The 12,816-nt window shown below is 41.6% G+C and overlaps 1 protein-coding gene across 3 annotated transcripts; it reads right to left on the minus strand.

Moving 5' to 3' along the window:
* Positions 1-450: 450 nt before the first annotated feature.
* Positions 451-12,285, minus strand: NECAP1 (NECAP endocytosis associated 1). Of its 3 annotated transcripts, none has more exons than XM_059935263.1 (8): positions 12,172-12,285; positions 6,667-6,767; positions 6,406-6,510; positions 5,635-5,716; positions 4,701-4,809; positions 4,419-4,602; positions 2,509-2,611; positions 451-2,182 (listed from the first exon to the last, which is right to left on the minus strand). In XM_059935263.1, the coding sequence occupies exons 1-8, from the start codon at positions 12,264-12,266 to the stop codon at positions 2,134-2,136; spliced, it is 828 nt and encodes a 275-aa protein (XP_059791246.1). In that variant the 5' UTR covers positions 12,267-12,285; the 3' UTR covers positions 451-2,133. The 3 variants fall into 3 exon arrangements, with proteins under 3 accessions (XP_059791246.1, XP_059791248.1, XP_059791247.1); XM_059935265.1 differs by having other exon boundaries at positions 12,158-12,285; XM_059935264.1 differs by lacking the exon at positions 5,635-5,716 and having other exon boundaries at positions 6,406-6,532.
* Between the last annotated feature and the right edge of the window lie 531 nt (positions 12,286-12,816).

The raw sequence follows: 12,816 nt of genomic DNA on the forward strand, positions 1-12,816 counted from the left end.
AAAAAGAAGAAAAAAAAAAAAAAAGCAGCAGCACCCATATCATTCTGATTCATTTCCTGTGACAATCACTGAATGAGAACTCCAAGATCCTCTGGCTTCCAAAGTCTATAACTCTCACTTTAGTTCTATCTCATGCATTGATTCCCTTCATTTATGCTGACCATAGTTCTGGGATATGAAAGGTGGCCTAGATCACAAAGATAATTCGAAGCAAATGAAATTAACTGTACCAGCAAATAAATAATAAATACAAATGATCTCGACAAGGAGCCTCTGTGGGTTTAGAAACATGAGGACAGAGGTCTAGCCTTAACCTCTTAAAACCTCCATTTCTTGAAAATGAGTAATAGATATAAAATGTCCTTTTATTACCTACTGGCCACCTATATTGGGTCAATTAAATAAAAAAGATAATGAAACAGGCAAATAGAAAGATAAAAGAGACACTACCTCTTTCCATATTTTTAATTACCATTATTGCACCAATACAGCATACATATGCTCTATATACATATATCTGAAAGTTCATTTTCAATTTTTCAGCAATTCAAATACATAATATATTATCATCTTGAGAATACAAAGAACACAACATAGAGGAAGACTGAGAAAATAGGCTCCCAGTAGTTAGTCACTAGTGATTCTACAGGCTTTCCTTTTAGTGTTTTCTATTGGAATTTTTAAATGTCCTGCCATGGCTCTGCAAGAATAGAGCTGCCTGGAACGGGAAGTAATGGGAAAAAAAAATGGACCCAAAGTTAAAAAGAGTCAAGAAGGAAATCCAAGAGAGAGAATCTATTTTGAAACTAAATATAAGGACTCCCTTCAGCCAGAGGGTACACATCCAAATAGGTGCTAAGGGAAGAAGTGAGATCCTCCCATTTCACTCTCAAAATTGCCCCTTAGCAGACAAAGTAGCTGGTGCCAGCTCACCTAAGAGCAGGACCGCTTCACAGCATTGTAAAAGGAATGGTGGGCAGAGGGAGGGAAAGTGGTGGGGGGCAACTTGCTTCTGAGATACTCCTGGTGATGGGTATTGCAGCCGTCATTTGGGCAAAACCTAGCACAGCTAAAGCCATGGCTCTCCAGCTTGCTTCATAAATGATGGTACATGTAACAGCAGCTTTCTGTTGAAGAGCTGGTGGACTGAAAAAAGAAATGTGTATGAAAAGGAGCCAGATACCCAGGCAGCAAGGTAATGTGGGTACTGAACAAGAGTTAAGTGCTTTCAACCTCTCTGCTCTACAAATTAGGTTAAAAACTCTAAACCCTTTAACTTTAGGACAAATAATGGGGCCATTACAAAGTAACGCTGTGCTTCAAATGCAGCAACTAGATGGAGCTGCAAGAAAGTAACTGCTTCTCTAGAATATAAGTAGGAAAACATAGTCCCTTGAACCTCCTTCATCCAAGAGACACCCACTGATCAGAGATGCTGCACTATTCCACAAAAGAAGAGTGGGGTGCCACCAACACAACCCTCTTGTCACAGGAAGAGACATGTAAACACACTAGACACTAGAGGGTCAGGGGGCTGCACCCAGCACTGGATGTTCACTGAATAAGACAAGCCTGAGGGAGGATATACAGCAGAGATCCAGGAAACAGGTCTTTCTTCACACCTACCCCTATCAAAATTCTGAATCTGTAAACACTGTGATCAGTCTGTCCATTTTTAGAGTCTTCAGTTAATGGAAAAGGAAGTTCTAAGGTTTTTGTCTCCCCTGAAATTGCTAAACAGAGCTTCACAAAGAGGTACACAAGGGTCATGAGATGATTCTGAAAAAAGTTAAAGAATTTAAAGATGGAGAAATTTTTACAGATGTTGGAGGTTATTTCCCCACCAAAGAGACCCTGGCCTTTAGAGCCCTGCAAAAGTCAGCCACAAGTATCAGAAGACCCACTATGCCCCTGCCCTGATAGTGAACAGGAGATAAGAAATACTTTCTCGGCTGTACAGCAAGGAACACCGGGGAGTGACACACCAGCCTGAACGCAATGGAGAAGCTATGAAAACAACCGTTCAATAATTTTGGTTCTGGGGAGGGAAGGGGTTCCGAGCTCCCCTCAGATTGGTGCCCTCAAGGTCACTGTGATTCTTCAAGTCTGTCCTTAACGTCCTGCCGGTGCTCCTCAGAACTGGACCCAGTTGGATGGCTGTGGTGCCTGGTTTGGAACAGAGCTGTGAGACAGAACAGAGAGATAGCCAAAGGCATATTAGGATAGGGACTCCATCCTTAACAGTAAGAAATTTCTGCCCAGAATTCCTGAAACTGTACTTCACAGCAATTCTACTTACTAAGGCCTGAGATATTCCACTCAAGCTTCATGCTACAGCTTTCTTATCCCACCATCCCCAGCACTCCTATACTTCCTTACCTAGAATTCCTGCTGAAGACTCTATATGACCTACAAATGCCCTGCTTTCCCAGATCAGAGACTTCATTTGACTGTACATACATCATCAATACCCTGGTTGAGAGTATGCTGGTTTCCCTATGCTAATACCTGGATGCAGTGCTAAAGTCACCCCACAAGTCATTGCTTGCAGAAACTGGAGCTGGTGCTGGTGTCGTTACAGGAGCAGGAGAATCCAAATCTAAAAGGATATCTGAATACAAGGTAAGAGGAGAAATAAGAAAAGGGGAAACAGAATAAAAATTTTAGAAACAAAAACTTATGTTCACACAAAAACCTATACGTAAATGTTCACAGTGACTTTGTTTGTAACAGCCAAAAACTGGAAACAACCCAGATGCTTTTCCATGGGTGATGATTAAACATACTGTGGTACATCCATACCATGGAATACTACTCAGCAATAAATAGGAACAAACTGTTGCTATATACAACTTGATGACTCTCAAGGGAATCATCCTGAGTGGGAAAAGTCAATCCCAAAGGTTATATACTATATGGTTCCATTTAGGTAACATTCCTGAAGTGACAGAATTAGAGATGGAGAACAGATTAGTGACTGATTGCTGAGAGTTAGGGATTGTGGGGAGAGGCAAAGAGGTGTGGCTATAAAAGGGCGACACAAGGGATCCTTGTCGTGGTGGAACTGTTCAGTATCCTGACCATGGTGGTGGATCCAGGAACCTACACATGACAAAACTGCACAGAACGACAGCCGACCCTTGAACGACATGGGTCTGAACTGCGTGGGTCCACTTACTCAGGGATTTTTTTTCAATAAACACTCACTACAGTACTACGTGATCTGTGGTTGGCTGAATCTGCAGATTTGGAACCGCAGATACAGAAGGACAACTATGAAGTTATACACAGATTTTTGACTGCATGGGGGGGCGGGCAGGGAGGAAGTGGTCAGTGCACCTGAGCCCTGCACTGTTCAAGGGTCAACTGCACACACAAACGAGAATACGTAAAAACGACGAAATCTAAGTAAGATGATGAGATGGTCTCAATGTCAATTTTGCAAAATGTTGAGGGTAACTGGGTAAAGGGTATGTGGGATTTCTTTGTATTATTTTTTACAACTGCATGTGAATCTACAATTATCAAGTTTAGTTTTAAAAAATAAAAATAAATAAACCTTAGATACTATCCTCAGTGCCTTCTGGCAACACTTACCAAAAGAAGTAGCCTATAACCACTTTTACCTCAAAAATTCCAGAAAGAGAAAGTCTGCTCTTAGCAATCAATTACAAATGATTAATGATATAATTTAAAACTTAAATTATATTAAATTATAATTAACTAATTAATGATATAACTTAAAACTCCCAGATTCTAATACTAGGTTCTCTAAACTTAGGAAAATTCCTTCCCAAGTTCTAATTTCTCATCTTTTAAATGGAAATAACTATATCTATTCTTTTTTCCCACCAGACAGTAAAGAAAAACAAAAATGTACTCATAAACCCAGATGTCGTCTCATTTCCTCTCATTGCCCTTGTGAAGAAATGGAACGGATTAAGAAATGACATTCACTGAACGGCTACTATATTCCAAGAACTGGGCTAGGTGCCATCACTTCATTTCACCCTCACAGTCTTGGGGTAGTTTTACATCTCCATTTTACAGGTAAGGATACTGAGACTCAAAGAAATTAAATAATGTTACCCAACACATTCAGATAAAAAGTAGCAGAGCCATGACCAAAATCTTGGTCCATCTGACTCGCAGGCCCACTAGCATCTCTGTCACCAAGGTACAGTGAAGGAAACAGTCTTCTCAATATCTACTCATTTTCAGCCAAAGAACCACCCAGAACCATGACTCTCAGCTCACTAGAAAAGCTTCAATGCCTTGCTAGAGGCTTCCAGAATCACCTTGTCAGTGTCAAGCACCATTTAACAGCAAAACCATCGACACTCTCCTTGGCAAATAGGTGTTACCCAGTTAAACCCTAAGATATGATTTCTCAAGGTTAAAGTGCTAGAGAGAGTTACCTGCATCAGTACCTCCATGATTGGATTTTGGTACGGGCGGTGGAGTGACATGATTGCTGATGGCAACTGAGGAGGATGGTGGGGGAATTGTGACTCTGCCTCCAGGCGGTGGTGGGAGTAAGCTTAGGCCCCCAGTCGCTGTAGTCTTGGGCCTAGAAGCACCTCCTTTCTTGGTTGTGATGTTCTACAAAAAAAAAAAAAAAGAAGCAGAGTGAGAGAAAGAAAAAGAGCAAGTCACAGGCTTATAGAAATACAAGGAGGGGTGGGGGGAACCATACTCACCCCAATACTCAACTTGATGGTCTGCCCTTCCTTGAAACCCAGATCCAACTTGGGACGATTATCCATTTCCTGAGATTCTTTGGAAATCTCAGATTCCTGCTTTACCCACCTTCAGTAAAAGAGTAAGTTATTTTAATTGGGATTCCCTGAAAGCGGAGTCTGACACACAAATTTGAGTGTAGCTAATTTATGTGAAACATGATTCCAGAAAGTAGAGTAAGGGAACATGAGATGTGAGAAAGGAAAGGAAGAAAAGCCAAGAAAGGGCAACTGGGGTTCAATACCGCTGAGGAACCATTCAAAAGGCATATTAAACTTGTCCCTCCAAAAGAGGGCACTTAGCCACCAATTCCCATCCCCCATGGTTGAGGGCGGCCCCTGAGGGGGTGTTAATTCCTCAGTCCTTCCAGGTTGCCCCCCTTGCTAACTGGCTGGCCTTCCACAGTTTCAGGAAGTCCTAAGGCAGAAAAGCCTGCGCTTGAGGTAGGAAGCCAACAGCGTGCATGGTGCTGTCCACCACAGCTGAGCCAAGATCGAATGGGCTGAAGAAGTACTGCAACAGGCACTAAACATGTCAGCTACATGGAGTAAGAAAACTGGCACATAACTCCCCACATATCTCACAGACAGCCCTGCTGTTACTGTTATGCCTCCTTCAGCCACCTAAAAGCAAGGGCAAATTCCCCAGAGGCATAAACAAAAGCCCCATCTCAAACCACTGTACAAGGGATTAAAAACATATTCTAGCTATAAGGAAAGGATAGAACAGATACAAATATAATGTAAGAAAACAGAGTGAATGGGAAGATTTATATTCACGTGAACTAGTTTACCAAGTAAAGAAACCAGGAGGTAAGAGAGATAGTGCCCACTCAACTGAGGAGCAGCATTCCCCAAACATGTAACCTGGTAACTAAAGACAAGCTTCACTCACTTGAAGTGATCTTGCAAAGAGACATTAAAGTCAAAGGCATCACCCCGATCTGAGAAGCCAATGCCAATGAAAGCACTACGCCCTGTGAAAAAGACAGGAATCTTCAGAACAGGAAGTATCCCTTAGGGCAAACTCTATCCAATGAAAATATCAATGTAATATTTACCCTAACTAGATAACATCTGTGAATGTGAAATATTTTCTCATGGACCAGGGATCGGCAAACTGCATGCAGCCCATGGGCCAAATGCTGCCAGAGCTTGTTCCTGTAAATAAAGTTTCACTGGAACAAAGGCACACCAGTTTGTTTACATACCATTCATGGCAGCGTTCACATTACATCAACAGAACTGAGTAGCTGCAAGAGATCATTTGGCCCACAAAACCTAAAATATTTATTATCTGTGTATTTACAGAAAAAATTTGCCAACCTCTGATTGGAGAAAAGATGACTGCCGTAAACACAGTTGATGTAAGATAGTCCCACAAAAAACCACCACAACAATGAAGAGGCAGTATGTGTCAATTCTTTGGTTAGATAAACATTTTGATTTATTTACGTCTACTTTTAATAACCACATCTTGGAACTTGTGTTCATATCTATTACAAACATGTTAATCCTTCTCCTTTAGCAACTAGAATTAACTTTGGACAAAGGGGAGGAAAAATTTAGTAAACTGAAGTAAGATAAATGCATTGGGGCACACTTCTGTTGAACTGCATTAACTATTTTCCTAATCTCAACCCATTCAAAATCCCTGATCCCTTACCAGTACCATCCTGGATCCGGATTACAAAGTAGCGGCTGGAATCTGTCACTGTCTCCACAGCAATACCAGGATATTGTTCTACTGGTGCTTGAGCAAAGAGCTCCCCTGACAGGTAAGGAAAAGACTTCTTTGAGCAAAGGAAACAAACATTTAAAACTCAATTAACAAGTATTTCCATGCCAGTCCCCAATTTGAAGGTATTTATAAAAGAACACCAAACCAATATCCTTAATATGTTAGAGAGTCACCAGCACAGATTACCTGAAACTTTATCCTCAAGTTTGATATAAGCGATCTTCCCTTTTGAAGTGATTCGGAGGCGACCAGTCCAATCAGGTTGATCTAATTTCCAGTCAGATGCCCTAGGATAGGAAAATGGAGAAGCCTCAGGCCTCGGGTCAACGTCTTTAATACACTAAAAACCTACGCAGGATCATTTGCCATATTTCTATTTCCCTCTTCTGAACTGCTTACTCTTTCTACGTATTAAATAATCAAAAGACTAACTCATGATTCTCTCTATACAGATGCCTCATGTTACACACAGTCCAAAGCAAATAGAAGGTTACTACTGAAGTCCAAAAAGCATCAATAAAAGTATATAAAAGTACAAAAAAAAGCAATTTAAAAATTTATCACAATGACACTATTTTATATAATACTGTAGATGGTATTTTATATAATAGTGTTTTGCTGATCAGGGAACAACAAAGTCTACTAAATGAAATATATTAGGTAACAGAAGCCTCCCAAATCCCTAAACATATTATCTTTCACTGAATTCAACCAATATTTACAGAGTGTGTATTAAGTTGCAGGTACTGTTCTAGGTACTTGGGATACAAGATGGAACGAAATTTAAAGCCGTCATGAAGCTTTCATTCTAGTAGAAGATAGATAATAAAAAAGAAGCAATAAATAAGTAAAATAATTAACATCTCAGAAGGTGATAACTGCTACGGTAAAAAGAAAATGCAGAGGCAGAAAAGGGAGATCGGGAGGGTCGTGGGAGAATGAACATGTTGCAGCATTCAAAAGATGTGGCACATATATACAATGGAATATTACTCAGCCATAAAAAGAAACGAAATGGAGGTATTTGTAGTGAGGTGGATGGAGTTAGAGTCTGTCATACAGAGTGAAGTAAGTCAGAAAGAGAAAAACAAATACAGTATGCTAACACATATATATGGAATCTAAGGGGGGAAAAAAAAAAAAGGTCATGAAGAACCTAGTGGCAAGATGGGAATAAAGACACAGACCTACTAGAGAATGGACTTGAGGATATGGGGAGGGGGAGGGGTAAGATGTGACAGGGTGAGAGAGTGGCATGGACACATATACACTACCAAATGTAAAATAGATGGCTAGTGGGAAGCAACCGCACAGCACAGGGAGATCAGCTCGGTGCTTTGTGACCACCTAGAGGGGTGGGATAGGGAGGGTGGGAGGGAGGGAGATGCGGGAGGGAAGAGATATGGGAACATATGTATATGTATAACTGATTCACTTTGTTATAGAGCAGAAACTAACACACCATTGTAAAGCAATTATACTCCAATAAAGATGTTAAAAAAAAAAAAAAAAGGGTGGTCAAGGTTAATAAGGCAGGCCTTATTAACAAGGTAGGCAAATGTGAGCAAAAATGTGAAGGAAGTGAGAGTTACCCATGCAGATATCTGGAGGAAAAGCATTCCAGGTGTAGGAAACAGCTAGTGCAAAGACGCTAAGATAGGAGCATGCCTGCCATTATCTGCCCTCAAGCAAGGAGGCCACTGTGGTTAGAATAAAGAGATGAAGTGGGAGAGCTAACTGAGGGACAGGTCATGTAGGGTTTTATAAGCCATCGTAAGAACTCTGTAAGAACTCTGGCTTTTACTGTGAGTGAAAAAGGAGCCATTTAAGAAGAGGTGTGACATGATCTCCCTTTTAGTTTAAGAGGATTACTTTGCTATCATAGCAGAGATGCAGCAATATGAACACTGAAGCAGGGGGATTAGTTAAGAGACTACTGTACTAATCTAGGAGAGTCACGATGGTGACTAGGAAGAGAAAGGAGCAGAAGTGGCTAGACTGTGGATATATTTAAAGTAAGGCAGCGGGATTTTCTAATGGAATGGATTTGAGGTAGAAGAGAAAGAGAGACATCAAAGATAAAATCAAGGATGACTCCAAGGTTTTTAGCCTGAACAGAGGAATTGCCAATAATTGAGATGAGGAAGGCTACAAGTAGAGCAAGTCTGGGAAGAAAGATCAGGAGTTCAGTTTTGGCTATGTTGAGTCTGAGATGTCTTACAGATTTTCAAGAGGAGATACAGAGTATGTGTTTGAATATATGAATCTGGACTTCAGGAAGGACTTGTGGATTAGAGATACAAATGTCCATGGAAACAGTACAAACACTGAATCCTTATGATCTGTGTTATAAATGAATCTGAATGAAATCTAAGACATTATTTAAACATGAAACAATTTTACAAAACATTGTATTTGTGATTTTGTTTTGCCAGCAGTGTGGAAAAGGGAGGGCAAATAAAAGTCAGTAATAACTCATCCCAAAAAAAAAAAAAAAACTCATCCCTTGGGAACCTAAAGACTAATACTTGCAGGTTAGGAAGGTAACAATAAAGTATATCTGAATAAAAATAAGTTTCACAAGATGGTAAGCAAATGGTGGAAAGGAAGAAATGAAAATTTAAATTAGGACAAGTTCTGAACAGGATTTACAAGATAAAATCTTTGTCACACCCTTCTCTCTTGATGTCCCGCCTCAAAGACCCTCAAGTACCTGAATCTGATCCAGATTAGAGCAAGCTCTAGAGGTCCCTGTCTATGAAAATTTTTTAATGAGTCGTTACTTATTCCACTATACCGCCATGAGCTAGACATAGTGGAAATGGGCTACTGAAAATATTAGGAACAAGCCTACTAGACACGCTTCTTTGGACAGCTTCCTAGGCTTATTTGTGTGTCTGGTGGCCAATATTTAACAAATCCTCACTAAATGAATGGATACTCATGGCAGCAGTTTCCCTCAGCCCTGAGCCTTACCTCCTCTCCCACTCCCCTGACCTACCCTGAGGAACTCTTGGTTTTACTGATCTTCTAAACCAACCTCACAAATTTTCATCTACCTTGGCAAAAAGTCTTATAGCAGCTGTATGGAATAAGCATAAAAGTCTACCACCTCTCTCTAAATGAAGAAATAGACAATAACACACTAAGTAACAATCCCTAACTTCAAAGTCCAGCATTCTTTTCATTACATTAAAACACACTATAGGGTTTAATACTGATTTAGCTGAGGAGGAGGGTAATGATGAATAAAAAAAAGTTTTATAGGTTGGGAAACCATTTTCTAACCATTTATAAGTTTTGCATCAACCTAAATTCCGTAAGTCTGGTCAGTGAAAGTCTGGGAAGCAACAGCTTATGCTAAGTGAACCAAAGTCAATTATTCCCTCTCATCTTACTAGTCACTCAAAGAAAGCATTTCTCCTGCTTCCTACAAAGTCCAGTTTATCCTTTAATGGCAGCCTGGAGAACAAATCATGCTCATAATGTAAAATGGACACAGACAAAAAGGGAGAAAAGTAATATTTATCAAGCACCTGTTCCAGGCATTATGCCCATTCTTGTGAAAATTGAGAGGATCTCACAAAGTAAGTAATATTATATCCATTTCTACAGACGAGGAAACTAAAGTTCGAAAGAGTTAAGTGACTTGCCAAAGGTAACCCAGCAAATAAATGAGAATCACAATTCAAACTCAGTTCTGCTCTCTTCACTGACTAAGAGTGGTTGATGTAAAAAGCCTCTTGTAAGATAAGATGTCAATAATAAGCATGGAAAACACAGAATGACAACAAGAAAAAGGGTAAAAGAGGAAAATTAAGAAATTGCTTTGATGGCTCAATGCAGTTAATTGACATAAGGATAAAGGATAAACCAGAAGTGAAGACAGAGAAAGCAGATGGGTGAGAGAAGCTTCAAGCTTTTAAAAAGCTTTAAGTAGAAGAAAAAGAACAGAACCTCACTTCAACGTGTATCATATCCTTTAGGAAGTCTCAACGCGTATAGTTGGAGGTCATGAGCTATTTTACCTTATTTCACAGTTCAATCAATGCTAATTTAAATGTAATCTACTAATTTCTTTAAGTCAACATTTACAGAGTCTCCACTATGTGCCAGAAACTGTGCTAGACCGTAGGAATATAAAGTTTAAAAAGACCTCAAGTTGTTCACAGTCTAGTCTGGAGAACTGGGAGACCAAACAATCAATGAGAATGCAGAAGGAAGAGCTCTGTGATAAAGACAAGCCCAGGTGCTATGGAAGCACCAAGAGCACACCTAAGCCAGAATGGAAGGTCAAGGAGGGCTCGCCAAAGAAGGAGAGTTCTCAACTGACGCACACGTATTAGTACCTGTGACTACCATCAAAAAGCATGTAGAGTCTTATTCATGGTCAATCTGGAGTATGATTGAAAGCTTGAAATCAGGACTACCTCTTTGCCAAAAGGTACAACCCACAGGGTCTAGTGCACAGGTCAGCAAGCAGAAAGATACTGATTCACGATGAATGAACCTCTGATAACGAGGCAAAACACTGGACACAGGGAGAAGATAACTTTTCAGCCGAGGTAATAATAAATGCCAAGAGGAAAATCCTGATGGTGATGTGAGTCAGAGAGAGAAATCAAACCAGTATCTCATATTTATATACTGCTTTACTGTTTTCCTAAATTCTTTTTAGGAAATTTATCTTAAATTCTTTTTCATATTTATTGTATGATTTCATTTAACCCTCTAAAAACTTCTACAAGGTACCTAGCTAGAGCAGGTTTTATTACCACCTTTTTTTTTTTCTATTTTACAGATGAGAAAACTGAGGCTTGGAGAGGCTAAGAGACTTGTCTCCAATCATACAGCTGTAAAGTCGCGAGGGCTCACACTCATATTTTTTAACATGCAACCCAGTGAGTTACATGTGAACTCTCTGGACTACATGACTTGGTGACTTGCTACAGCATACTCAGACCCTCCCAGTCATTGGATTACAAGGTGGTTAGTCAGCCCTCCAGTGAAAATGCTGCCTTAACTCTGGAAGTAAAAGCTATAGGCGAAATGGAGAGAAGGGGGTAGGGAAGAAAGATTGAAAATACTATAGTATCACCAAGAAAACATATTGAAAAGAGACAGACCGGACAACCATTGGAAAACTTAGGATCATAACCTTTGCCCACTGGCAAAAGAGCTGAAAGGAAAAACCATATGGTGGATGATAAGATTTGGTGACAAGACGGAACAGCACAAAAGACAAATTAGCTCATCCAGAGAGGGGCCAACGACACAAAGATTACCCACAAATACGCACGAGGTACTGGAAATGGGGGGCGGGGACAGACAGCGAGGGGAAGATGAGGGTGACAAGCTGAAGGACGCAGGGAAGAGCGAAGGAAAGGTGACTGGTGATAGAGCAGACACGACTGGAAACGGATGGAGAGCAAAGGGGTAACCCAGAGGGGGTCCGGGGGAGGAGGGGTGGGAGGATGCAGGATAGTCATTTTTTTAAGCGGCGGAAACAAGGATGACAGCAGTCCAGAGTGGGGGAAGAGCGGGAGGACAGGGTGACAACGACCCAGGTGGGGAGCCTAGCAAGGTGACAACCCAGAGGTGGCAGTGGCAGGCACGGGCAGCGTGCTACTGAGGAGCAAAGTGTCAGCCCCGACCGAGTACGCGCGTGCCGCAGTACCTCGGGGTTAGTACCTGTAACCGCGGTTGGAGGCCCGGGGCGGAATCCGGTAGACGCTGACGTCGGGCTTCACACACAGAACAGACTCGTACTCCAACTCGGCCGCCATCTTGCCTCTGCTCGCCGCCCAGCTGGGGGCGCGGCGTCAGCACGGGGGCGGGACGTGGAGGCGGGGAGTCGCGTTACGCAACAACTTCCGTTTACGCTACTTCCGCGAGAGTTCCGCTGGGTTCCTGAGATTAACCTCCGGTGCTGCGGGTCCGGGAAGCCATGTTGAAACCTGGAAACGGTGAGTTTGCGCGACTCACCATCTTGGGTAAGGGCAAAGGTGGCCTCCAAGTGAGTGATTCCCGTTAAGGAGCTTTCCATCCCCGAGAAGCGAGGAGGGAAAGCGCCATCTTGCTCTGGCAAGGCCCCGCATTGCTCTGGGAGGGTGCCGACCTTCGTGAAGTCGGGCGAGTTTCTTTCTTCCAAGAGTCACTTTAAGAAGTGTCTTAGAAACCGTACTTTCCAAGCAGAAAAGGGGAATCCGCCCGTCGGTATTCCCCAGTTGGGTCCCTACAGAAAGTGTATGACCCAGGCGTAGACAGACGTGGTGGATTTTAACCTTCCAGAGTCCAAACTTCAAAAATGGCCACCCAGCCTGATCCATTGCTTTA

The sequence above is a fragment of the Balaenoptera ricei genome, chromosome 10 (genome assembly GCF_028023285.1).
Source record: "Balaenoptera ricei isolate mBalRic1 chromosome 10, mBalRic1.hap2, whole genome shotgun sequence".
Taxonomy (NCBI): Eukaryota; Metazoa; Chordata; class Mammalia; order Artiodactyla; family Balaenopteridae; genus Balaenoptera; species Balaenoptera ricei.

What these genes read in the sequence shown, in the direction of transcription:
- NECAP1 (XM_059935263.1), bottom strand. Translation starts at nt 12,266, where the DNA reads ATGGCGGCCGAGTTGGAGTACGAGTCTGTTCTGTGTGTGAAGCCCGAC. An exon ending in CCGGATCCAGGATGGTACTG is followed by an intron (nt 5,717 to 6,405) that starts GTAAGGGATCAG and finishes TCTTTTTCACAG; the next exon opens with GGCGTAGTGCTTTCATTGGC. An exon ending in GACTTTAGCACTGCATCCAG is followed by an intron (nt 2,183 to 2,508) that starts GTATTAGCATAG and finishes TCTGTCTCACAG; the next exon opens with CTCTGTTCCAAACCAGGCAC.